Source organism: Cephus cinctus, unplaced genomic scaffold (assembly GCF_000341935.2).
Source record: "Cephus cinctus unplaced genomic scaffold, Ccin1 Ccin1_scaffold0690, whole genome shotgun sequence".
Lineage (NCBI taxonomy): Eukaryota > Metazoa > Arthropoda > Insecta > Hymenoptera > Cephidae > Cephus > Cephus cinctus.
In genome coordinates, this window is record NW_014333313.1 from 52,132 (window position 1) to 79,051 (window position 26,920).

At 39.3% G+C, this 26,920-nt stretch overlaps 3 protein-coding genes across 13 annotated transcripts; 2 read left to right on the plus strand and 1 right to left on the minus strand.

Moving 5' to 3' along the window:
* Window positions 1–882: 882 nt before the first annotated feature.
* Window positions 883–17,057, plus strand: LOC107269849. Its single transcript, XM_015744180.2, has 24 exons — window positions 883–1,704; window positions 1,781–1,825; window positions 1,890–2,991; window positions 3,102–3,465; window positions 3,541–3,850; window positions 4,195–4,999; window positions 5,082–5,607; window positions 5,686–5,827; window positions 5,898–6,071; window positions 6,145–6,705; window positions 6,789–7,713; window positions 7,794–8,919; window positions 8,987–9,274; window positions 9,357–9,719; window positions 9,792–10,964; window positions 11,047–11,408; window positions 11,496–12,880; window positions 12,959–13,143; window positions 13,230–13,384; window positions 13,481–14,655; window positions 14,728–14,954; window positions 15,049–16,086; window positions 16,165–16,608; window positions 16,686–17,057. Exons 1-24 carry the CDS (start codon window positions 1,635–1,637, stop codon window positions 16,767–16,769), a joined length of 13,029 nt encoding a protein of 4,342 aa, XP_015599666.1. The 5' UTR covers window positions 883–1,634; the 3' UTR covers window positions 16,770–17,057.
* Window positions 17,058–17,236: 179 nt separating this feature from the next.
* On the minus strand, window positions 17,237–21,766 carry LOC107269852 (TBC1 domain family member 22B). Of its 3 annotated transcripts, none has more exons than XM_025087272.1 (8): window positions 21,746–21,766; window positions 19,616–19,789; window positions 18,988–19,550; window positions 18,771–18,901; window positions 18,408–18,662; window positions 18,064–18,313; window positions 17,767–17,990; window positions 17,237–17,682 (listed from the first exon to the last, which is right to left on the minus strand). In XM_025087272.1, the coding sequence occupies exons 2-8, from the start codon at window positions 19,696–19,698 to the stop codon at window positions 17,542–17,544; spliced, it is 1,647 nt and encodes a 548-aa protein (XP_024943040.1). In that variant the 5' UTR covers window positions 19,699–19,789; window positions 21,746–21,766; the 3' UTR covers window positions 17,237–17,541. The 3 variants fall into 3 exon arrangements, with proteins under 3 accessions (XP_024943040.1, XP_015599673.1, XP_015599674.1); XM_015744187.2 differs by lacking the exon at window positions 21,746–21,766 and adding an exon at window positions 20,638–20,958; XM_015744188.2 differs by lacking the exon at window positions 21,746–21,766 and adding an exon at window positions 20,482–20,502.
* LOC107269851 (tetratricopeptide repeat protein 39B) lies at window positions 20,671–26,812 on the plus strand. 9 transcript variants are annotated; one of them, XM_025087270.1, is made up of 11 exons: window positions 20,671–20,685; window positions 23,496–23,645; window positions 23,718–23,746; window positions 23,821–24,001; window positions 24,084–24,216; window positions 24,599–24,731; window positions 24,819–24,918; window positions 24,999–25,064; window positions 25,156–25,877; window positions 25,964–26,197; window positions 26,284–26,812. In XM_025087270.1, the coding sequence occupies exons 2-11, from the start codon at window positions 23,619–23,621 to the stop codon at window positions 26,429–26,431; spliced, it is 1,773 nt and encodes a 590-aa protein (XP_024943038.1). In that variant the 5' UTR covers window positions 20,671–20,685; window positions 23,496–23,618; the 3' UTR covers window positions 26,432–26,812. The 9 variants fall into 9 exon arrangements, with proteins under 9 accessions (XP_024943038.1, XP_015599671.1, XP_015599668.1 ...); XM_015744185.1 differs by lacking the exon at window positions 20,671–20,685 and adding an exon at window positions 21,500–21,759 and having other exon boundaries at window positions 23,565–23,645; XM_015744182.2 differs by lacking the exon at window positions 20,671–20,685 and adding an exon at window positions 21,598–21,759.
* The last annotated feature ends 108 nt before the right edge of the window (window positions 26,813–26,920 follow it).

Sequence of the window (26,920 nt, forward strand, 5' to 3'; positions counted from 1 at the left end):
AATTTATAACGTGCTCTTTTTCACCAACTACAGATATTGTAGATAGCATTTCCCGACATTGCCGATTAATGGCACTGAAGAAAAAAGTTGATAAATGCATTAACAATATTGCCATTGTCTACTGCTACACATACGACGACATAATACAGTGTTGTCTAGCTGATAGAAGTAAGACTTGACAGTACGTTGGATCAGTTGTCACATAAACTAAATCAACTAAGAAAAGTAGCTTTTTGTACCAATGCTGCATTCAAACGTTCACAATTATTGCTACGTCAATTGGTAAATTCTAAAAAGCATCAAACAATGACGTAAATTGGATTTTTCTTTGATATTATGGATGCACGCAATATCCAGATCGCATTGCAATAATGCTTCTATTTAAATGCAGAGGAATATTGAGGAATCACGACTTGACTACAATTTCAATTAAAATTGAGCTCATTTTGCTATCTGGGCAGGAAATAAGAGAAAACTAAATTTTTACGTAAAATTTTCAATATTGAAACTGTTTACGAACTAGTATTCCGCTTCGATTACTTTGTCTCTGATATTTATCCGGGCAAACGCGATGTTTTTGCTTATATGCATAAACAGAATTGCAGAGATCAGCTAGAGATACACACGAAGTAAATATAATAAATATAGTCGAATCAAAGTTGTTAATCCCATTTCAGAGGATGATGTGTCGCATGAAATACGGATTCGTCATCACACCAGGTAATGCTGACGCCTTCTAACTCATAGGTTTATTTAAATAGGACAGACACGGCTGCCGACGATGCATTTAGGAACTAGATTTGGTCGTCAAACAAAATGAAGAAGAAGAATAAACAAGCTTCCTCCAAAAAAAAAACAAGGAAGATAAGAACCCTCGCTGTGATTTTAGATAAACAAAGATATACCGTATATCTTTTAATCAGGCCTTCCATGAGCTTAAAGTACACCACTTACCGGACACACAAACGCAAGTATATGCATATCAATATCTCATGTTGCTCTTTTTTTATATTTGTTTGTCCACCTCATTTGCTAGAATCTCCTCAAGAATGAAATTTAAAAGAAGACCAAAAATAGCATGACTCAACAGACTGGAGGGATCAGATGATGAAGTTTTTTAAAATACGGTGAAATGCGTATAAGAGCAAGCCTTCAAGATATATTGCTAGACCAGAGTTCTGCAGGGTTTTGTATCCGGTACTTATCTTATCGAAAGAGTAACCTTTCACCCGAAATGGACGGCATTCACGCTTTAGACCTTTGACCAGCTATCCCTCGATGCTGCATAGAGTCATTCTCACGACGAACTCGGCTACGGCAGGAAGCACTTACTTAGTGACGATAGTGTACGTTCGTTCAATCAAGTCGATGTGGTTGCACCCCAACCATTCTCAGTTCGCCCCTCGGTTCCTATCTGGACGCTACAACATCTCGGTGAATGTTCAACGACTGTCACTTCATATTCGCCTCAAGTGAATAGTGTTCAGAGACTTGGTCTCTGCGATTGCTTCACCGTCATCCTGCCATTCGATTTACATCTCAATTCTCCGATTGTGGAGAGGAGCGAGTATGAGGCAATGATACTGAGGATTCGATGAATTTTTCTTCCTGAGGAAGATCAATCTGCGTGCGATATGAGGTCTTCAAAGATGTGGATTGTGTCGTTTGTCTGTGCTGTTCTTATCTTAGGCGTTTCTAGAGGAGGTAACTTTTGGAAAAGTTAACAATTATCGTACTAATGAGAATGTGAGACAAAAATACTAATTAGTACTTATTACAGAGTTCTTAAAAGATCCAGAATCGTGCGGCCGCCGGAAATGCGTTGGTAAGTATAATTAGCAATATCATAACTACTAATCATTTATTAATCCTGACGTTCGCGTTATCAGTGCCTGCCGAACGAAAGTTCAAGTATGCGGAAGACGTGGTGTATCGATATCAATACGAAGTCAGTTCAAATGCGAACTTGGGCAAGCCTCAGGAAGATACGAGCGAGGACGCCCCCGGAAATGAAAAGGAGTCGACACTTCATATCGACGCCACTGCCTCGATCGAGTTCACGTCGGCGTGCGAAGGATACTTGAGACTTGCTAATGCTAGTATTAGTCAGAATCGTTCTCAATACAATAACGAATTTCCCGATCGTGCCGGGGCTGAATTCAAGTCGAGCCTCGAAAAGTATCCTCTTCGTTTTGCCTTTGACGATGGGCACATTCTGGAGGTCTGTCCTCATCCACAGGATGCGATCTGGGTAGTCAACCTGAAACGCGGTGTCCTTTCAATGCTCCAAAATACCATGAAGCGATTTGACGTGGACAGAAAAGTAAACGAACTCGATGTCAATGGCATCTGCGACACACATTACAAACTCCAGGAGGCCAGAAAGACGAGTCTCATGATTGAGAAAACCAAAAATATTGGAACCTGCATTCGTCGATACAAGCACTTATCGATAATTCAGTCTAACGCTTATGCAAGTCCCAGGTTGCCCTCGAAACCTCCTCCACAGCCTCTTCTGGAATCTTCGAGCGAATGTCAAATCACAATTGACCATAATATCTACGAGAGTGTCGTTTGTCGAGATTTCCAACTACTGCAACCATTTTCGAACGGAGGAAAGGCTGGCGCGCAAACACATACGACCGCCTCGTTGCGTTTGATCGAGGAACATAAGGAAGTGGCGTCCGTGCAATCGGACGATCTCTTCCACAGGCGAGAGCATCACCAGGAACGGGGAGATGACAAGAGCTTTACTCCTGAGAAGAAGAGTAATCTTCTCTATGATCATTCTGATACGCCTAAACCTACTCATGGCGAGCTGCGAACTAGCAGGAGTCTTCTTAAGAATATGTGTAGCCTGGATACTAACGAGGAACTGCAGCAACGATTTCCTGAAATTTTCACCAAGTTCATACACTCGGCTCGTGTACTCAATTATCCATCGCTATCACAGCTTCTCGCGAGAGCTAATAGCATCTGCAAGAATGGAGGGTGCGTATTGTCATTGTTATAACAGTCAATGACTTTCTTTTTATCTCGTTTTCAGTAGTAGTAGTAGTGATGGTAGTATGCGGGGGTATCCTTATCTCTTTCTTTTTCAGAAAACATATTATCGACGCTCTACCGTTTATGGGCAGCAATGCTGCTGCCATGGTGATGAAGGATCTCATAATTAAAAAGAGAATTGCACGCGACAGAATAGATAAGTGGGTGACTACCTTCGGCATGATTCCACGACCAGACAGAGATCTCATTTGGGCCTTGGGACCGCTCCTTGACTTTCAACAGGAAATCCCTGATGCCCAATTTTCTTTGAGTTACTCCGCACTTATTCATGCCTACTGTGTGAACCATGATAGCGACTGCGCCCGATTGGAACCAATTGTTAGATTTTTAGCTCAGCTTCAGAAAAAAATTGACTCTGGTTGCGCTCCGCGACTGCATTCCCAGTCGTCTTTGCAAGAGGCAAGTCTTTAAGATACTTCCATGTTCTTAGTAAGTATTATATGAACTTAACCGGAAACTGTTATTTTTTTATAGACCATGGAAGCGATTAAGGCTGTAGGAAATGCAGGGTTGGAGACTACAGAACTTCTACAGAGTTTGCTGAGATGCGTAGATGGTTCTGGGGGATTCGTACCGATGGAAGTTCGACTGGCAGCTATTGAAGCTCATCGTAGACTACCCTCCTGTCAACTCACCAGGGATCGCTACTTCCTCGACTATTATCGCAACTACACACTTGACACAGAACTCAGGATTGCCTCGTATATGCAAGTTATGCGTTGCCCTGATTACAATGTCGTTAAGACTATCAAACACACTCTCAAGGAAGAGGAAGTGAACCAAGGTTCGCAAGCTTTACAAGATCTTTAACTTTTTGGCGCGACCACTTGGAACATCTGGTAGTGTCTTATGCATTCGCTAATGAAAAAAGTGCACGCAAGATATCCTATCTAAAATTCCAAAAAACGGCTAAACTATTCGGGCGAAAATACCCAAGGAGTATCACGTTCCTGATGTAAATGGAACAATAACATTTCCAGATCCCCAGCACTTTCGGTTTGAAAGTTCCGCATGCGCGAGATCAATATCTTTTTTTTTTTTGCGAATGCATATAACGTGCTACCTGTTCGCCATGATATTCTTATTTTCAAGTTGACGAGATTTTTGTGCAATTTCTCTGTGTTTTAGTGGGTTCATTTGTTTGGAGTCACCTTACGAATCTTCTGAACTCAGCGTCACCTACGAGAGTCGAAATACAAAGTTTGCTGACAGACAGGGATCTGGGTACCAAGTTCAATAGTGACATGCGGAAATTTTCACGTAACTACGACAACTCCTTCTTCTCAGACGAGTTTGACTTCGGTGCTAATTATCAGGGCAATTTAATTTTCTCACCAAAATCTTACATTCCGCGCACTGCCGTTCTCAATGCAACTGTTGACCTCTTCGGCGAATCTGTTAATCTCTTCGAAATCGCCGTTCGAATGGAAGGTCTGGAAACTTATGCAGAAAATTTGTTCGGCCCCGATGGACCATTCAGTAACGAGAAGGTAGGAAATCACGTGAAGCAATTCTTGCGAAAATTTCGTTCGGCACCGGACGAGCACCAAGAGGACTATTGGAAACAAGTGAAAAGATTGCCTAATCTGATTGATAACAATTTCGATCAACCAAAAATCAGTATCTCGTACAAAGTTTTCGGCAATGAATTAAAGTACTTCGTTATGGATGGTGACTCGGAGATCAGAAATACCTTGGCTTCTCTTAATCCATGGAAAAAGATCAAAGAAATTCTTTCCGGTGGTGAAATACGTTACGAGAACGCAGCAATGTTCTTGGACTCAAGTTACATCGCACCGACAACATCCGGATTGCCGTTACGACTAGCTCTTACCGGATCTGCAGCGTGCAACTTCAGAACTTCCGGTTCCCTCGATCTGGAACGATTAACCAGCCATGCAGAGTTGGAACTTCTTGGCAAGCTCATCCCAAGGTCTCCAAATGATCTACTTTATTTAATTGAAAATTGACTTTGGTATAATTATAACACTCAATGAGTCTCTTAATCATTTCAGCGTGAGCTTAGACATAACCGGCACAATGATAATTGATGGATTTTACAAAAGTGCCGGATTGAAGTTACGGTCAAACGTCTATAGTTCCGGAGCCGTGCAAGGGCACCTTGAAATAAAAGGAGCAAGACTCGCCCGTCTCGATATTGGTCTACCTAATCAGAAAGTTGAGTTATTATCCGTATTGACAGACGTCCTCCTAGTGCACAGTAATGGGCCGGAAGTCGAGGAGATACCAGTAGGTCGTCTTCTTACTGGAGAACCTGACGATAATTCAAAAGTACAGTCAAAGGGAAATTCAAAAGCCTCTCATCCACATATTATCAGCGGCACTACGTGCAGCTGGCCTGCTTTGGATCGCTTAATCGGTTTGAAAATGTGTGCACAATATCAATTCCCCAACGTTACCAAGAATCCAAACGCTTCCTACTTTATTCTTAATGGGCCCTCGCTAATTAAGCTGTCCCTCATCAAAGCCGATCGTACCGCCAAAAGTTATTTATTCGAGTACAAGTGGCAGGGATCTGCGGTATGTATCACTAATTAATGCAAGCCTCGATAATAGAGAATTTATGTATCTCAAAAATTTGGATTTTTTTTTTTACAGAATGGGAGTGTTATCAGATTGGCTTTTGACACGCCAGGCTCCCAACTTAAAAGGGAATTGAGTGCAAGCGTCAACCTCGACGTTATCAGTAAGAACATTACACTGCTTCTGCGAGCCGCTGGCAGTTCCTTGGTAGCAAAAGGTATGTTTTTCTTCGAGTGAGCATCAGCATGATTCTTGAAGAAATTTCATCAGCCTCATTCATTTATCAGGAACGTACAAGAGAACTGAGGACGAAGCCTTAGTAGATATGGGTTTAGACGTCAATGGTACCAAGCATCTGGATGCTCAGTTCGGATACGTAAGAAAAGAGAGCAATTATGGATATATTTACACGCCGAAGCTCTATTTAGCTATTAATAATGAATGCATAGCCAATTTGTCAGGTAGTACTCAAGAGGAAATTGTCAGTAGACGTCTGTCAATGAGTAGAAATTAAAAAAATAAATGCTATTTCAGGAACTGTACGAAACGCACATAAACACAATGTGTCCCAGTGCGACATAGATCTGACCTTTCAGACGAAGAGATTGCAAAGTCACGTAATGGGATATGTAATGATACGGAACATGAGTATAGCTGGAAATATTCAGCTGGACTACAGATTGGAAGGATTGCCAGGATCGAGTGCTCCGAAGAACGAATCTCTACTTTTGGAAGTGTCCCTCATCGACCGATCCTCGAGAACACTGACGCACAAATTGGCTAACTTGAAGGTTCAATCTTCAGCTTATCCACAGCTTAATGTCGTAGTAAAGTCCTGGTACCAGCGAGCGCTCGGCCACCTTGAACTTAACACCGAAATAAATTCGAGTCCTTATCTAGAGGACGATAGACACAAGCTGACCGCGCAGCTGGTACTGACCTATTCCAAGGCTTACTTCCAGAACCAAGGTGCTAAAATCAGTGCATTTATTGCCATTACTAAGCCTATTAAAAATGTTGACATCAAAGTTGGAATTAGTCATTCCAGTATTGGTTCTGATTCAAATACACGTGCGCTTGTTCGTTATGCGCCAGGTAAGTGTCTAGATGAAATATTTAATACCGATATCTCTCGGAAAGCATTCGAAATGTTCGATATAATATCTCTCTAATTGCAGGCAAGGAAGTTATTCTTCTATTAACCGAATCGACTTCGCGGAGTCCGATGCTCTCAATGGAAGCTTACGTAAACCTGACAATTCCAAATTTTATGCCAATGTTGATAGACGCTCGAATACATGAAAAAGCTCGACACGCATACGAGCTTGACTTCTCCGGACGCTGGTTCAGTGGTCACAATATGACTGCACGTGGTACCTATGCTGATCGATCGAATACCAATCAAATCAATCACATGTTGAAACTTTTATTAAAATCTCCCAGTTTCTCAAGAGACATACTACTCTACTGTAAGCTCTACCAGGATGTGACCGATTTACAAATTGAAATGTCATTCGAGGAACTTGATATGGACAAGTACGCTTTTGTTCTGAACCATACGAGTCAATCGTTGTCTCGTGCGATGACATATGTCGAAGGCAGGTATAAGAACAGTCTGTATACGGCAATGACAAATATCGATACCGATCGTGAGGTCAGGCTGGAACTGCATCTGGACCGCTGGCGGGATATTCACTTTATAGCAAGAGGTATTAATGAGCCAAACAAGAAGGAATTTGGCTTCGACGTGAAATGGGACGCTAACAGGGATCCGACTCTAAAGCTTACGACGGCTGTTCGATTCTTTAAAATGGCGGATGTCGTTGTTGCTCCAAGTGGGGAGATTACGATTCTTGAAAAAAATGCCACTGGAAGTCTTACAATTTCTTATCCAGGTCGTTTGATAACCGGATCATGTCTACTGGCACTGAAAGGCTATTCGAACTATGTGATGGATGTTCGTTTAGATTTAAGTCCAGATAAAACACTTCAATTGGGTATAGACACTGAGTATAAGTTACAACGTGAACTAAAATTTATCAAATTGGAAACACAGTTGTTAACACCGTTTGAAAATTGGAGAAGAACTTCACTCAATGCTAGGTAAGTATTCAAGTTATTTATTGAATAATTTGAATCTGGAGATCATCCCCTTAACGGTCTGTTTTTATTGAAATCGACAGGTATCTGCTGAACGAGACTTCTCTGAGAGCTGCTGGTAGTGCGCACTGGCAGGACTCCAGTCATGTGCTTCTGAACTTGAGCGCTAACGCCATTGAGAATGTGAATAGTTCAGATTGGGATGCGCAAGCTGAATTCCATAGCAGCATCCATACAATACGAGATATCAGCTTGAATTTTACTCACAGTCAAACGTATGACAACACCGCGGATACTCGACTCCTAATAAATTATTATCCGGACAAGGTAATCGACGCGAAGAGTCTCTGGTACCTGGAGAGGCCAACAGATCCGAAGAGCGAAGGCTTCAACCTTACTGGAACCCTTGAGTTGAAGTCACCGTTAAACAGCTATCGACATGGGCAGATGAAGTGCCAGCTGCGCTTCATGCCTAACTGGCAATTCCAAGGAGCAGCCAATCTTCAGATAGAAAAGCGCAGATATACTGGTCAACTGATTGGAGACCTTGCTAAGCTCAAGGAATCTTCTGTACAATTGAATCTTACTACGCCACTCGAAAAATATTCTTTTGTACGCGCGCGATTCGGCTTTTCGGAGAAGGAGAAGCATGTCGTAGCTGAAATCCTGAGTCCTTCTGGACCAATCGGCTTTGAAGCTCTGTATCGTTTATTCACGGAATCATCGGATTTTCATCTGAAGCTTCTATTAGCCACGCCAATTGATGTACTACAGCGATCACTCCTCATTGCCAAATTGAATAAACGCGAGGCTGACTTTCGGGTTGGCTACAACAACGTTACCGTTGGCTTTCAGGGTGTTTGGCATTACCGAAATCTTACAGAGTTTCACTATAGCTATATTTTCTTCACGCCACTTCAAGGACTCGAGGAATGCGGCGTTGTTACCAAGCTGCTGATTGCTCGTATGCCGCCCCGCGATGACATTAAACTCGACACTGAATTCTCCGTGAGATTAGCAGAAACGAAAGTTGGAATAAAAGTCAGTGGTGGTTCTAAACCTCCACCGATTCGTATTCTAGTTAAGCATCCACCAGTGAGTAGCACTGTTCACGATAAAAGTAGTACGGATGAAGATGACGATGAGTACGAGGATGAGGACGAAGAGGAGGACATTCAGGATAACCTCTTCTGGCGTGGAGATTTGGAGGTACAGATATTTTAAAAGTACTCTCATCATTCATGACCACGTCATCTATTCTTCTTTTATGTTACAGTTGAATGTTGCTGTAATCCCAGCGATTATCGGAGCCCTGGACATCGACGAGGAAAACTCAACCTACAAGATCTTGGGTTCGCTAAAACTTCCTCAGGGAAAAATCATACTTGATGACAAGTTTTTCATGGATGACGTCTTCACAATTAGAAATGATCTTAGCATAGAGACTCCTTTCCCGTGTTACTCTGAAATTACTTCAATATACGGTTTCATTATTGTCCCGGAAAATTCCAAGTACTTTCTGGAAGCGGACGTCAGAGTGAAGAATCACGACAATTGGATAGAGGTTAGTTCACTGTAAGAATGCCATCCCGAAAGAACCTTTTTTTTGTAAAGAATGAAAATTATATTTTTTGGATAATTTCCAGGCCGGATTTAATGCAAATTACACGTACCAAAAAGGAGAGGTCGATGATTCGAAGATTCACACGGTACAGTTTACGATGAAGACACCTCTAAAGATCATTCCATTCCTAAATGCAAAAACTATCGTTGAAATCGATGAGAGCACGTACAAAACTATTTTGGATATTCGAGCAGATAAGTGCGTCATCGACTTGACTGCTTCTCTTGAGTTAGATCAAGAGTATCTGGACACGGCAATAACACTCATGATCGACAGCGTACCGCTAAAACTTCCCAAGACAAATATTATCATCAAGAAAGATTTCACAGACAATGAAAAACGTCTGGACATTGATTTTAAAATTGATGATCCTGTATCGAGAGTTGTGAGTACACTTCCATTACTTATAATTGAGTATAAATATCATAATGAACAATTATTAATTCTCTAATTTCAGTTGAACTTGCACGGGATTTGGAATGTCAAGGATCTCGATCACTTGAAAGTCTCATTTACCCTGAATACGTGGATTGATATCCTTAGGGATATCGAAGTAAATGTACTCTGTATCAATACAATAATGAAAGATGGCTACTCTCGACTCACGTCAAATATTAAGCACTATCCTAACCAGGAATATAGATTCCTTGGTGAATTTAAGAATGGATCCATCAGTGCTGAACTACTCAGCCCGCTGATTCATTACGGGCATCTGCGATTTATCGGTACCATAAAGAAACTGAACCATGATACGTCTGAACAGACTTATCAGGTGAAGGGTGATATTGAGAATCGAGAAACATCTACAGTTTATGAATTTGAAAGTTTGGTGCGAGTTGCACGAACAGCCGAACTGCAGGCGCTGACTTCGATAGAGGGTAAAGTAGCACCCAAAAATGGAAATAAAGAAAGGAGTGGAAACCAACTGACATTTGAGTTGAGGGAACAAAAATATGGTCTCACGTTGGACATTAAGAGTCAAGAATTCGATGGATCCGCAAGCTACAGCTATACGAATAATTTAAATTGGGAGACGCGTGCCAAAGTGATTACATCTAATCAGAATTCAAGGATGGAGTACAGATTGATTGCACTGACGAATGTCCAGGTTGATGGGAATACAACAGTTTACGTAGACGTAGCGACACCCTGGCCAGAGTTGAAATCATTGATCACAAGGCTTAATATGCTTCTGATAAATGAAACTGGCAACTTACAATTGACTCATCGTCTGAACGAAGAATCAAGTGAAGTTTCACTTTCATGGACTCTGTTATACATGTTAAATATGTCAGGCCGAGCTTTAGTGAGTTATCAGACGCCCGACTTTTCAAAACATGCCGTTGTGCAAATTTTCTTTGACAATCCGGGGCGAGCGTTTAAGAGCTTGAATACTGGGATCGATTTGAACGTCGATCACGAAGCCTGGAGATTCGCCACAAATTTCACTCTAGGTTTTCATAGCCTGGCGAACGTAGACGCAGTCATTTCTGTCAAACTTCCTCCTCCTGATAATGATGATCATAAAATTCTCTGCAGCTACCAAGCCAATAATGGATTCCAGAATGCCTCCTACGTTATAGGATATACTGCCGTACGGGCCAGACTAAATTATGCGTCTGACGGATCGGTATACAATTGTTTCCCTAAGCGTAATAATCACTTAAGACTTATCGCAATGATCCTCTAGATACGTATAATTTTGTTCCTAGATACGTATGGTCTCCAAGGATATCAATGGCCAGCTTCGCATCACGTGGGGTTTACTACAAAATCAAACACTGAATAGTCTCTTGAATGCTAAATTTCATAAAGAGAATGTCTTAGTGAAGTATTCATTGTTTTCCCCACGATTCCTTCGAGAGGAGACTCTGGTTGTCCTCTTGAATTATGATCCGGCATCCGAGATCCAAAACATCATCGGTGCTGAAGTATTTTATCCAGGAAGTGAACGCGTAGGGTTTGCTCATCTATCCTATGCTAACCTTTTTAACATCAATGGGACTATCAATGCTTCCATACCGATAGCAAATTTCGACTTTATAGGCTGTAACTTCCAAGTCCTCACTAACATGTAAGAGCACATAAGTAGGACTTCTTTTGCAATTCGCTATATATATATACAATACCCAGGAATGAAAATATATAATTTGTATTTCAGTAAACAAAACAGAAGATTCATCGAGGTATTCTCGCCGAACAACACAGCCATTCTGGAATCTGCTTATTCCTATCACAGCGAGAGACTCGACTCTTCCCTCGAAGGCATTCTTAAGCTTGAGGTTCCTTTGAGCACACGACATATTGCCCTGCTAAGCTATGGTTACAAGAAACGTCCACAAATCACAAATGGCTATTCGGAGCTTACGTATAACACGAAGAAGATCCTCCAGGGACAGTACACGTCGAAAAGCGAATCTAGGGCAGGTTTTGAGAAGGACCACATTGAGATTACCATTCAGAATACTTATCGTCCACTAGGCATTGTGTACACGAATCAGTATGAGTACAGTGCAGGATATCAGGGTACCAATTACCCCACTGTAGAGTTCAAACAAGTAAATGTCTATAGTTTAAATAACAGGACAGCCTTTAACATAGCCGGAGAATGCAGAATAAAAACAAGTGATATAGGTCAGGATATCCATCTCAAAGCAATCCACGCAAATCGCACGGTACATCTGCAGGCAGATTATAAAGTTCTACCCGGTGAATTCGATCAGAAGAGTTCTTTGAGTCTCGCTGAGAATGAATGGATTGCTTATCGACTCAACATCGTCAACAAAACCACCGAAGAGATAGATAATCAATTTATCCTCGTGAATCTAGCATATCCGAAGAGAAACTTCACTCTTGATGGCTCCTACAAGGTATCGGAATCTGAGCTTAGTTCTGAAGCAAAGCTCCAATGGGATCATGACACCGAAAGACCTAGGTCGATCGCTACCGCTTTCCAATGGGCAAATGTGTTATCATCTACTGGAACTAGTGAACAGCATGCTGTTCTTAGTTTCACACATCCGAGTTTTTCAAAAGACGTGACACTTAGAGGAAAACTTGGAAAGACTGACGAACGCGACCTAGTCAATGCTGCACTGACTCTGGATTATTCTCAGAGTGAAGAAAAGCTCCTGCAACTCTCAGGTGTCCTACGGGACGACAGCGAAGGACCTCTAGAACGGAAGTACAGTTACTCTATATCCGGCAAGCATCCAAGTACCAGGCTCGACTTAGCCGTAAGTGGGCACTTGCGCAAATATTCTTCTGTACTTTTGGAAACTGAAAATCTGGCGCATTATAAACGCAGTTTCCTGCCTGTTGAGAATGGACAACTTAAGGCTCGCCTAGATACGCGTGACTACGAGATTGAACTACATCGCGAAAATAATGAACTCGTTAAGTATCTCTCTGCTAGGTACTATCCAACATATCCTGTTTATGTGCTGAATGGGTCACTTATCAATACGCCTTATGTCAATGCCACCGGTGCGTTTTATCTGGACATTCAAGAAAAGCTCACTTGGCTGATGCTTAATTTTACTCCTGGTAAGATTTTCTTCCTTTGCTTCTTCTGGTACACATCCAAGCACATTTTTTTAAACCATGTTTTATTTCAATACTTAGATGCGCTCGAGAGTCTACGGATGCACGGTAGTATAGGAGATGCCCGCAGTGCAGTGTTTGATATCTGGAGAACGTATGACAAAGATTTCTCAATTTCTGATGTATCATTTTATCTACGACTGAATCACTCACGACTTGTCACTTCAACGTTACGTTGGCGACCAGATCTTCGACAGGACGTTACTGTAAACATATTGACTAACTTATAAGTGCATTAGTCGAGTATCTTTGGTACTTCGGGTCTTATGATACCACTTTCATTTCATTCCAGAATACCATCAAAACGACAATGTCAAATTTGTATGAAGGTATAGGCCATGATGCTGATTATTGGAAGCAATATATTAAGAGTGAAACTGTCAGTGCCATCTCTGACATTTGGGACGATGCTCAAGAGGACGTTGAAGCTTTCGTCGAAGATTGGGAGTGAGTCGAGCTATCAAGCTAATTCCATAATTCAAGAAAAATATATCAATGATTTGTGAGCCGCTCAATAAATTATTAATAACTTTGTTCTTTTAGCGATCTTAAGAAACTCGAAGGAGACTTTGAAGATTTAAAGATTTATCTTAACAATTCGTACAATGCCAATGAATTTTATATAAAGGATATCGCGTTCATTGTGGTTTATGTAATAGATGAATTGTCGTTACGTAGTCACATAGAATCATTGCCAAATATTCTGAATGAAATATGGGAAATAATGGGTGAATCTGGTGAAGCAATCCGTAATTCCTTGCTGTGGATCATTGAGACTGTGAAGAATGGCTTTAACAAGATATCAGAAGTAATAGCAGCAATTCTTAAGGGAGACTCTGTGTCGCAAATAGCTGCTATTGTTGAAAAGCTTGTTGAAAAATATGATATGTTTGTAAAAGATCTTCACGTATCATTTATCAAGTACGTTGAGAATCTCTGGAGCAAATTATCCTTTGGGTTATCGCAACAATGGCATAAGTTCCTTAAACTGGTTGAACCATTATTCATACAAGTTATCCATTACTTGGAAACCGTCGTGTGGAAGGCTAGCAAGGAGATCCTCGACTTTCTTTACGACCGCAGAAATGAGCTAATGACATCGCCATATTTCGACCGCTTCACAAACTTCACGCAAGACGTGGACAAGATCTACAAAGACATCAAGGCCAACGATATTGTGACGAACATTCACAAATATTCAAGTATCCTCATACAATTTCTGACGGAGAGATACTTTACGGTCGTTCCGTTCGGCAAGGAACTCAAGGATGTCGTTAACGAGATACTTTCAGGGGTACAAGAATTAAAGAATCTTCCATCAGTGAATTATGCTTTTAAAAAAATGGAGCAGTTGTACGAGAAAGCAAGATACTTGTACGAGTACTTAGATGTCAGATTGAAAATTGAAAGTACGATACGTCTTGTCCATTCAAAGCTTATGGACATTAGTCTGACAGCTTTAGAAGCAGAGAATCGATATCGAGAAGCCAAGACAAAATTCATATTTGATCCACAAGAAGGTCTTATGTGCCTTGAACAAAAATTACCAATGTCCTGGCATGCTTTCAATCAAACTCCTGAATTCCAAGAGATTCCTGAATACAGAGCCATTGCCGACATGGGATCATACTTCACCACGTCCAATACAACTTTCTGGACATTGTATTACCGTTATAAACCGTACACAGAACCAACCAATTGGTTACCACCATTTCGAGGTACTATATACAGCTGTCATTAGAAGATTATTATTCTAATATACTTACCATGTAATTTCCTATTTCGTACAGCTCAAGCAATGATCGTTGGATCACAACACTTTGTGACTTTTGATGAACGTCATTATGACTTCGTGGGTTCGTGTCGTTACTTATTGGCACGAGACTTTGTTCATAACCATTTTGCCATTTTCATCGAATATGATGATAACAATAAAAATATCTCTGAGCTTGCAAGCACCTATCGCCTCGTTGTACTCATAGGTGAACAAGCAATTGAGCTCGATATATTCAAAGACGTTAGTACTGTTTTGCATACAATAATATTTCGTTTTACCTCACTCTTATTTTTATCACTGGTATCTTCATTTTTTTTTTCTTTTTCGTGCGCAGACGGTGAAGCTGTTGAATTCAGACACAGTTCTTCAGCTACCAGTTGAGCTAGAACATGGCCAGGCATTTGTCTATCAGGAAGGGAATATTGTGATCGTGGAAGGACGTAAAAATCAATTCAAATTAGAATGCAATTTTAAATATGACTTATGCACTCTTGAACTGTCCGGATGGTATCATGGAAAGACTGCAGGTCTTCTGGGCACAATGGACAACGAAAAAGCAACCGATCGTTTAGCTTCTGACGGACGTCTTCTTCAAGATGTTGAAGAATTTACGCGTTCTTGGTCTCTCAACCAAGAGTTATCTAAGTGTACAATCCACAAAGATTTCACTATTTCTTTAAATGAAGACGAAGACAAAGAATCAAATAAGAGAAACAAGAGTAAAAGTCAGATATGCGAAGATCTGTTTGTTAATAAAACTTCTGAACTCTCGTCCTGCTTCAACGTAGTGGATGCTGGACCATACGCGGAAGCCTGTATGCATTCAAATACCAATGATGGAAATGCCTGTACGCTTGCCATGGCTTATATGCAAGCTTGCGCCTTCTTCGATACCTATCTTAGAATTCCAGACAAGTGTACCAAATGTACAATGACTAACGGAAGTGAGGTGCCAGAAGGCGAGTTTCGGAAACTTGACGGAGACTCGGTACCAAGATCAACCGACGTCGTATTCATCGTCGAAGCCAAGGAATGTAATCGGGACATAAAAACGAATCGTAGCATAGAACAATTAGTGACACAATTAAACAAAGAATTTAATGAGCAACGATTAACGGATAACCGATGGGCCCTTGTCGTCTTTGGTGGTGACGGAGTCTACGATAAACCAAGGAGCATTGTCTTAGATAGTTCACCGTTCACCACACGCGTTGCAAGGTTCCCCGACTACTTTCAGCGGATTCCTATTGGCGACGGGTCAGATGACGTTTTCGCTGCTATCGGTTTTGCATCTCAACTTGTATTCAGAGCTGGTGTTTCCAAGACTTTCATTCTCATGCCATGTACACATTGTGATCCGAGAAACCAGACTGTTAGTATTATTTAAGATTCATCCATGATACTCGTATAATTCTGTTGACCATTTTTTAATTTTTCTTATACTTTACAGCTGGACTTTTCGGTACTGCATCAAGTTCTTCTGGAACACGATATTACTTTACACATATTAATGGATGGAAATTTCCAATTTGAAAAGGAACGTCTTAACAAGATATTCTATGGGCTAGATGCTACCAAATCGTACACGAAGAAGGATGCACGAATACTGACAGGGGATACGGATCTCAGGCGACAAGTAAAACTGCCCAAAAGTGTGCTTGGGTATTGCACGCCCTTGTCTCTGGAAACAAATGGTACCATATTCAGTGGGAACAAGCTGCGGTCTGATAAAATTGGTCCTCTTAAGAAGTTTGCTAGTGTATTCTCAAAGAGAGTCGCACTAAGTGCCTCACCTAGTCCATGTCAACATTGTGAATGTATCGCTAACAACGACGGCGTCACTAAAATGGAGTGTATGCCTTGTGTCTATCCTACACCAGTTACAGTGGATTATGTAAGTTTAATATTTATTTATTAGAAATTTTATCCTACACTGTTATTCTTATAATTTTACACTATACCGCTCCTTAGGAATCGTTTAATGAAGATGAGGCCTTGTCAGTGCTGCAACCTATGGAGGAGGATTACGCTCAGATCGACATGGAGGATGATTGATCGAAAGACACTTAACGCGAATAAATTTCTCCTCTAGGTGTATTTACTTGAAAAAGCGTACTGTAAAAAGCGAATAAAATAGTTTTCATTTACTTCAAACCCTTGAAGTATTTATGAATCTTAATGAGATCATGTAGTATGTATTATCGGAGCAGATACGAGCTCAGAAATCTAGTATTTCTTTATATAGAATGAAATTAGGAATTTTTTAAAGGCTTCTCACTGAAAGTCTTCAAAGAAATGTAATCTCAAAACCGAAGTTTAATAAACTTGTATTATACAAGTTGATGTAGATGGTCATATAATCATTATATCTTACGACAGTGACGATTATATTATATTGTTATATATAGAAAACATTTTGTTTATATATTATTTTATATATATATATATATGTATAACTTATTTTATTGGAGTAATATAAAGCTACCGTAAATCGGCAGATGGCAAATGATAACGTTAAAGAATTTCGTTGTACGCCAACTACGAATAATGTTAGCTCGTAATGATCTTTATTGGAGCGATTTGATATTTCCAATGTGGAAGTCGTGCGAATTGTACATGATTCAAGTATCTGAATGATGATATAAATCCTTATGAAAGAATTCCTTTAACAAAGTTGACGAAAGACCGAATGAGTAGCCGAACGAAGGGCCTGTGGATTAGAGAATACTCTACCTTGCGGATGGCGCCTATACCACTGGAAACCGAAGCCAGAACGGATACCAAGGCCAGTCAACCAAGAACATTAGCCAAACGTATAGAAAAATGGTCACCTGGAGTCGTGCGCTTGGAGATGATTCGGTGCGTCAGCAAATGTAAACTTTAGCTTATACGCCTCGGCAACCAGGATTCCGATTTCGGAGTCAGTCCAGTTTTGAGTTGGCAGGTTTTGTAGCATTAACATTAATCCCTAAATAGAAAATCATAATAACAGAACAAAACATGAAGAATGCAGTCGGATGTTAAGTAACAATGCTCATGAAATTGCGCTCACTTGAAAGTCTGGCTGCAATAGAAGATTACGTCGCCAACGAAGAAGAAAAGCTGCACAAACGTAAAGTTGAAAGGATGCAAAGCGATCGGATTCGGCCAGATACGTGTCCCATAAGCGAATCGTACAGTGAAGTGGAATTTCACGTGTCAGTAAATTGTTCATCCACCGAAAGGAGAATTGTAGATAATCAACACCGTGTTGATGTAAATGTTGATGAAGTGGTGCTAGGAAAAAATTAAATATTTTTAACTACATGAGAATATCTTTTTTCAATTCTGCATAAATGATGTTAGGTACCGTCAATTCTCTGTATGAGTTCCTTCAATTGATTCACTTTGTGCTGAATACCTAATTGAGCAAAGATGTAATTATCTTGTATGCCATCGAGAAACTTAGAAAGGCACCAGAAACTATCGGCTTCGATGATATTGCGTTGCTCTTGTGGCAACGAAGCGACCTCATAGTTTTCCAAGTCCTGCCAAGCTGAGATTGGCACAGCCTCTTGCAGAAACACCAGAAAAAATGGTGTCACGAGATCGTTCATGCCCTTTATCATTTTAATATAAATCGAATTGAAGAATAAGCGCTGGGAAATATAAGATTTCGACGTGTAAAATGAAAATTTACTTGTTTAATAGTACCTGAACGTAACCGGATGCTGGGTGACGTATGGCCCAGATGTAAAGGATTCGTTCAAAGATGAGCTGCACCGTTGGTTGTTGAAACAAGGCAATGAGTGGGGACATTCTTGGAATATCAATATGTATCTGCCTATAAGTATCCTGAAAAGCTTCATCCCTTTCAGTGTCGTAGTACTGCTTTACCAAGTTCCAGTAGTCTAAGCGTTTACGCTCCAAAACATGCTGTCTGCGTTCTACGTTTGCTGGTAGATATTCCTAGGTGATTTTTAAATACTTTATTTCACACAATCACTTCAAGGTTTGTTATATAACAAAACGAAATAAGCAATAAGACGGTATCTTGTTGGTACCTTGCCCACTTACAGACAATAGCCTCCAGGTGACAGAGCGCAATTTAGCAGGAACTCCCGACCAAGATAATTGTCTTAATTCATCGAGATTGAGTAAGGACGTATCCAGGAGAGATTGAAATTTATCTACCTTACTTTCGCCGTCTAAAACGTTAATGGTAATCACATTAATTATTGGTATTTGTTATGCTAGGTTACATTAGGTTAAAAGATTCATTAAGGAAGGCTACCATGCTCCTTGGATGGTATGAAGAATTTACTCGGCGCACAAGACTGTCGCAGAGGTTGAGGTCTTCCTGGGAATTGAGCGAGTCTATGGTATGGTGAAATTCCGAGTTTAATGTCCGCATCCTCGGCAGGATGTTGATTGTGATTAGTTTGAGGTGCAGTACTATTCAAGTTGGCATTTCGTAATTCTAATGGTTGCGCAGCTAGTCTTCGAAAAGCCTCTGTTTTTTTGTCTGTTGGAATACTCTCCTGCACTTGAATAGAATCCTTTATATTTCCTAGAGGATCTGTGATTGTGCCACCAGATCTGTGACTGTTAATAACACTAAGAGCTGCCGAGTGGCTGACCCTTTTCGATATTTTAACGTCTGACACGGTACAAAATTCATCGTCACCAGAGTCCCATGCGTCATCTACACTTTCCTGGAAATCTTGAAATGAAGTTGACCCACCTCCACTACTTCCTGCATTCCCTCCAGTCGCAGCAACACTTCCTACCAAACCAACAGCAAGACTGGAAACACTGCTAGTTTTTCCTTGACGTGAATCTTGTTTTGGACTAGGTCTGTAATAAAATGTTTTATGTGGTGGTTGGTTAGAATCTTAAAAATATAGGATTTTCGAAAATACCTTCCTGGTACAGCACGAGTATTTTTCTTCCAGAAGGATTGTTGAGTATGATGAAGTTGATGATGATGACTTTGATTCTCCATGGTAAATCAAAATTCTACTAGTCAATTCTTAACAAATCCTTTAATCGTTCGTGAGAAAGGCAGTAAATGTCCTTCATTCCCTTTGTAGCAACTAAGGGGAAAAAAAGGATCACAACTTTTTTGTCTATACTCATTATGTACATATGTACAATAATCATTTTACAAAGCAACAAATATTTCTGAGCACACAAGTCCTGTAATTCATTAAGATTCTCAAAGAATAAAGTAAGCTTGTTTTCACAGTTTTCACAGGATTGGAAATTATGTAAAGTACCAAATAATATCAAAGAATATATACATTGAATATTAAATATGCAATGGCACATTCATATGATACAATTCATTTTGATTCAATGTTGAAGCCATGAAATCAAGAAATTTATACAGACAAAATTACTTAGAATCCCTTGTATTAATATTAGTTAAAATTTATTTCAGGGTTAAATGACTAATTCAAACATGTAATGGGTGTATGTTAAATCTAATCCTTAGTTGCTTTGTAACTTATTTCCAGGTAAGTGACTCTTATTGGAATGAAAATAATCTTTCATTCTACAGAAACAACAAATTTGTATGCATAAGTACATGGTTAAATTGACATACAATGAAGGTTATGTACAAGTCTTAAAGCAAAACTAATATAATATAAGAAAATAAGAAATGCAGATATAACTTATAGATAGTAAAAGCTATGATGAAAGGTGTAAAATGTACAATACAATCTACAGACACGATGATGCAATATAAATAACAAACAAGAGTTTCTATGATAGAAATATTTACAAACACATTATACTGTCAAAGTAACGAAAAACATGCGATGGCCTTCTAGACACTGTTAAAAATAGGTATCAAACAAATAACCAATTTATCGTAAACAATTCCTATAGAAACTGCTGACAATCTTATTTCAGTCTTCGAACTGGTGGAAGACCTTACCTTGTAAGCAGGTCGTGCTGAGAAACTGTAGGCAAATCGTATGCAACCGTAAGTAGTTACTGTAGTTAAATGTACTATAGTGCTTGCCACTTCTTCGAGACGGTGCTGCCACGTGTAGCAGCAAATCATGGAGGACTTAAGTTTAATAGAAGAAAAGTTTGCTGTTTGACAGTCAAAAATCCGTTTTCTTCAACGCGGTTCAATGCATAAACTTTTTTTATTTTCAAAATACAAGTATCTGATTGGCAAATAGCATAGTTAAAAGCTTATACATTGAACCGCGATAACACGGGAGCTTTAAACGGTAATACTCTTCACAAGTAGAAATGCCTATGACCTATCAATTCCTTTAGATCTTCGTTCCTTTCCTTATAGCTGACTCCTCCAATGAGGAGATGTACCAGTATTCCTTTAGATCAGCATTAACTACACCGGTTTAAGCATAGTACTTATACTCTTGAGAGAGAAATGGCGTTGTTAAAAGCAGAGATGAGTAGGGAGATGCACAACGCTACGGTTTTAGGCGATACCAAAAGCATGGCGCAAAATCGTAGCGGCGAGTGCGGAAGTAGGATTTTATGATCATCGTTCTAGTATATATTGCAGTCAGCGTAAACACGAATGGATTCGTATAACTCATACTCCTGGAAGAGGAATGACGCATTAAAAGTGGCCCCAACATGCTGGAACAGAGGCATATCTCTTCTTCACTTCGTAACGTCCAGTTCCCCTCACTGCGCTAATGCGCAATTTTACTGACCTAACAAAACCTAACCAATCTAACGCGAAACGCGAGTTACATGAAGACTGAAGGAATTCGATTGGAGGCAGCCGTTGTTATGATGTAGTGCGTGCGTACGTAGTGAGAGGAACTGAATGTTACGAACGAAGAGAGATATATCTGTCTTAACATGTTGGGGCCACTTTCCACTCATTGCTACAGTAGGCTATTCCCCGTCCAGGAGTATAAGTTCTATGTTTGGTATCGCCTAAAACCGTAGCGTTATGTATCTCCCTACTCATATCTGGAAATAGCATCACCATTAAATTATCCATTTTATTCGTTAATTTCTCCATCGCTCCAGTAATACTGCTATCATCTACGTACGCGTTATTTTCGAGGTAAGCTGCGTCGGTTTCACCTTTTCACATGAAATTTCGTACCGAGGCTCCTCGCGCGGGTAGTCTCGTATTTTCACGAGGTGAGATTGATCGTAATTGGGTGAATTGCTGACATTTGTAATTTTCACCCAATCCGAAAACCGTGATAGGCCCTCTGGGGGTCGATTGTGTAACTCAAATGTAATGAAAATACGAAAAGTGAATATCTGTTAGCCAATCGCGTGTGAAGTTCAAAGGAAGACAAATATAACGATTGGCTAACAGCTGTTCACTTTTCATATTTTCACTACCCCCCTGACAACACCGCTCGACGGAAGTTGTTTTTTTTTAAGCGGCCATATAAATATCAATATATTCACTCTTTCTATTATACTTATTTAAAAATTCCATTCATATCTCGCTACTATTTCTTCTTAAGACGCAATAATTTGCCGTGTTCTATCGAATCTGATTGAATCTCTTATTTATAAAAAGTTCGTGGTGTACTGATGAAATCCATAATGATTATCAGCAAAAGGATAATATTGGTTTGTATTGTTGACCATCGTGAACTGTATAGCTACATCACCACTGTACATATATACACGGCCAAGGATGAGCTTGGATGAGTATATATGCTATAATCAAGGAAGATACGAAACAGGAATTATATCTTATAGATACGTTGTTAACCTGAGTTAGGAATAAAAATCTCGATGTAAGGGCAACGATGACGATGATCATTTTATCATGACCGCGCGTCAAAGACGATGAAGATCCGTTAAGTAATTAATTGGCTTTAAAGTGAAGTTAGGATACCTAGCGATATCGACGTGGAACACGGTCAAAATAAATCATTTCAATTTATTTGTAGTAGTATTAATTATACGCATACCTACAAATAGGTATCTGTGATCGATAATTCTAATTGTTTTTGAGGAATTAATATAGCGATTACTATTGCCAGTGGCTTCTTTCTGTTTACAGCAGTGCGACGATCGTTATCGCTAATCCATTTACCAGTGTGCATTTCAAAGAAAATCAAAAGGGTGTTCATTCGCCCCGTCACTTCTTATTTAAAATCTTTCACTACTGAATACGAAACTCCATTAAATCTATCGGAATCCGTTACTTGCGTGTCTGCGTGTGTTCTTAGTTGATCGCATTCCTCGCTTATTTTTTGTTTGTTACCTCTGCCTCGATTGCTTCTTTCTCTGCAATTACCAATTCGACCTCGTAACTATTCTTTACATTGTCATCGTCATTCTCCTTATCGTTGCGATTGTTGTTCTGACGACGGTCTAGTTCTTTGGAACGTGCGACCCATAAACGTCTATTTTGACAGGCATATTCTAAGTTAAACGAGGAACAAGAAGTCACATTCTATATCGAACACGGGCACACTGCTGCCTTTCAGCAGGTCAATTTATTTTTAATCACTCTAAATTTTTATTTGTTAACCGCTAGCAAGATATTCTGCAATAGTGCTGAGACAATGATTTAGTTAAATATGTGTTTATCAAATGATTTTTTATTCCGCAAGTGTATGCGTGTTAATTATCTATTATCATGACATGACTTTGGATGAATGATAAAAAACTTGCAGGACGTGTCTTTAGGAAAAAGATTAGCCATTTTCAACAGATATTGCCATACTTGTTAGTGTCAGAGTTTTATAGAATGCTTTCGTTATTAATTTTAGTAACTATTATTTGAATTCGATAAGAAAAACTAATAATGAATTTTATATATAATAGATTGCAAGGATATAAATAGAAACATTTCTGGTATACACGAATTATTTTTCTATACTTCGGTGTCTACAGTAAGGAGATAATACTGGAATCAAGTTCGTTGAAGACTTTAGATCCTCATTAATTATGTCAGACATTGAGGCTGAAGATGATGTAAGTCATTTTTTGAATCATAATACTAGATTGTAGATTTAGTGACAGATTTCACAACTGTTTATATTTTAGTTTCAAGATGCACAAGAATTGCTATCCCTGTAAGTTTATAGCATTAATAAAATAATGAAGATACATCTAATAATAAAAATACATAATTCATATTTTCTTGTAGACCAAATAACATGGATTTGGATACAGCAATGATGGAAGCTACACAGGCCATGCACTACTTTTTCAACAACGATTTCATCAGGGCAAAGAAAGTTTTGGAGCCATGGTCAGATAGTAGCTTGTATCATTCATTGGGAAACAGTGTATTTCTATTTCTGGAAGCGATTTTGACATTTGAACAAGTAAGAATTTCAAAATAATTACATCATTATCAAATTTCCTTGGACAGTCTTTCTGAATTTTATTTTGATATATCCTATATAGAAGGAGATTGAAAAAGCTTCAGAAGCTCTAAAACAATCAATGGCTGTATGTGCCAAGCATCGTAAACACACAACAATTACTCAAAACTTGGGCAAAATCGTCAAAAAAACAAACTATGATAGTTATACAATTGGTAATGTATATATTTGTGTGTATATACATTAGATAATCTACAAAACAGGTACACATCATCATGAAGATGTACAACGTATGTATATCATGTACAACCAGAAGTTCTTTGCAGTTTACAATTACCAGGCACTATAAGTCATGATGGTTTGTACTTATTTTATAGACCTAAGAAATATTATTAAATAAGAAAATATTTATGGATACAATGCCACTTCTACCTAACAAAGGGGAACTTTTATAGTTACTGATATCTTTTTCATGCATGGAAAAAGTGTAAATGAGAATAATAAGAAGTGTAAAAGATAGATAGATAGATACAGAGTAAGAAGCGGGGGGGGGGGGTTAGGGCGCATGTAGAAAATTATAAAAACTTAAAATTGCAGATGAGGTGCATGCGGAGCTGTGCTATGCCGAATCGCTTCTACTGAAGGCGATGCTTACATTCGTGGAGGACGAGACTTTGGTCAGCTTTGTCAAAGCTGGATTGAAAATTCGTACCTGCTTTCTTTCATACAAGTAAATAATTCTGGCCTCTCTGCTGAAGGACACAACGCATTTCATATGAAGTGTTTCCTGTGTGACGTTTTCCTCAATTTTTAACAGGGAATGCCTGACAATATTGAAGACGAAGAAGTGGGAACATGAGAAAAACAAAGTACATTTTGAAAGCGGTGTTCGCATGGGTATTGGTGCATTTAATCTGGTATGAAGTATTATCTTATAATTAATTTCCTAAAGGGTATCTTTCACTGAGTAACAAAAATATATTTAAATGGTTCTTAGATGATCTCATTATTACCAGGACGTGTGATAAAGCTACTAGAGTTTATAGGATTTTCTGGGGATAAGGTACCTTATTTATTGCTTAGTTCTATGGACTTGGACGAAAAGCTTAAAAAATGTGAATGACAATCGATGATCCATATTATTGGATTTATAGGAGTATGGCCTATCAGAACTTCAAGCTGGCTACAAAGAGAGGAGTGGACTTCGACACGTCCTATGTGCAATGACTTTATTGGCTTATCACCTTATAGTGTTGTTCCTATTAAGCGATGCCGAAGGAGATATTGAATGGTGCGAAAAAGCTCTGGATGAAGAATTAAGCTTATATCCAAATGGTGTTTGGTTCTTGTTCTTCAAGGGAAGGCTTGAATTTACGAAAGGCAATGTAGAGAGTTGCATCGAGTGGTACACGAAGTCTTGGAAGAGTCAGGAGTTATGGCCGCAGTTCCATCATCTCTGTTTCTGGGAGTTGATGTGGGCTCATTGTTTACAGCAACAGTGGGATCGAGCCTTGCCTTTTGCCAGCATGCTGGTCGAAGAAGCTAAATGGTCGCGTACGACTTATCTTTATCAAAAAGCTGCTATTCTTATAATGATGAAGCCTTCAGTTAATAGTGAAGAGAAACAAACTATTGAAACCTTGTTACTACAGGCACCGACATTCAAGCAACGCATAGCAGGAAAATCTTTGCCTATGGAAAAGTTTGTCATAAAGAAATCCGAACGTTACTTTGCGCAGAAAAAGAATCTAGTCCTTCCTGTATTCGAGCTTCTGTACGTGTGGAATTTATTTAAGATTTTTGTCAAACGGCAAGATTTAGCATTGAATTTGTTTAAAATAATTGAGGAAGAAGAGAATCGTCTAACCACTAGGACGTAAGTTTATTTTAATTTTACTAATATAAATGGCGTCAATTTTTTCAGACTACGTTACGATATTGAGTATGTTGCCACTGTTGCAGTAAGGATGAATATCATGCGGACAACCTGGCACTTTTATTGCTTCTGAAAGGAGCCTGCCTCAGACAAATAAGGCAACCTCTACAATCTGAGGATTGTTTAAAACGCGTTCTTGCTCTAGAAAAGCAGATCAAAGATGACACGTACTTACTTCCATATGCAACAGTCGAGTTGGCTCGGTTAGCCAAAGATCAAGGCCACAATCAAGTAGCAATTGCACTTTTGGAAGATGCTAAGTTAGTTAATTTTTTGTTACTTTGATATAATTCTTTGTCTCGATATAGGTAAACATTCTACAGAAAAACTGTTTCTTATTTTACAGAAAGAATTACACCGGTTACTCGTTAGAATCGAGGTTGCATTTCAGGATCCATTCAGACCTTTTAGATTTAACTAGTAAGAAATCTGAAAATCATCCAACTACTAATCATACCAATAATGCACCCGGTTCAAGTAGTGTTGGAACTTAATTCAATGACATAACGATTAATATTTCTAGCAAAAAGGCCTGAACTTTTGCCTAATTTATTTAACAAATTTTAACGGTGTTGTGTTTTAATTTCTGTGCGTTCACAATTTATTTTAATCACTATGAATATACAGAAACCATATTTGGAAAAGGTTTTAGCATCTATATCACCTCAATAATTTTATACATACAGGGTACGAGCACGGTGAATCTAGCATTTCTAGCATTTCAAGATGCAGACGCATAAATGAGTAGTAAATGATTACTATAAATTATTAACGGATTATATGCGTTACATGTTTATATGTAAATACGTCAAAGGAATTATTGTGAAAATGCTTTTGAGCACGTGAAGATAAAAAATAAAACGATGTACGTATAATTACGTGTATACACGTATCTCTGACCTCTCTGTACAGACACACACGCGCGCGCGCGCGCGTATATCCACAGTGTACAAAAATATGGGGAATGACCAAAGAAAGTCAGT

Excerpts from the sequence above, each read along its gene's own strand:
- LOC107269851 (XM_025087270.1), top strand. The coding sequence starts at position 23,619 with ATGTCAGACATTGAGGCTGAAGATGAT. Across the intron at positions 24,002-24,083 it reads CGATTTTGACATTTGAACAA|AAGGAGATTGAAAAAGCTTC; the intron begins GTAAGAATTTCA and ends TATCCTATATAG. Across the intron at positions 25,065-25,155 it reads TAGGATTTTCTGGGGATAAG|GAGTATGGCCTATCAGAACT; the intron begins GTACCTTATTTA and ends TTGGATTTATAG.
- LOC107269849 (XM_015744180.2), top strand. The coding sequence starts at position 1,635 with ATGAGGTCTTCAAAGATGTGGATTGTGTCGTTTGTCTGTGCTGTTCTT. Across the intron at positions 3,851-4,194 it reads GGAAGAGGAAGTGAACCAAG|TGGGTTCATTTGTTTGGAGT; the intron begins GTTCGCAAGCTT and ends TCTGTGTTTTAG. Across the intron at positions 13,385-13,480 it reads GCTTTCGTCGAAGATTGGGA|CGATCTTAAGAAACTCGAAG; the intron begins GTGAGTCGAGCT and ends TTGTTCTTTTAG.
- LOC107269852 (XM_025087272.1), bottom strand. The coding sequence starts at position 19,698 with ATGGAGAATCAAAGTCATCATCATCAACTTCATCATACTCAACAATCC. Across the intron at positions 18,663-18,770 it reads TCACCTGGAGGCTATTGTCT|GAATATCTACCAGCAAACGT; the intron begins GTAAGTGGGCAA and ends AAAATCACCTAG. Across the intron at positions 18,314-18,407 it reads CAGCATCCGGTTACGTTCAG|GGCATGAACGATCTCGTGAC; the intron begins GTACTATTAAAC and ends AAAATGATAAAG.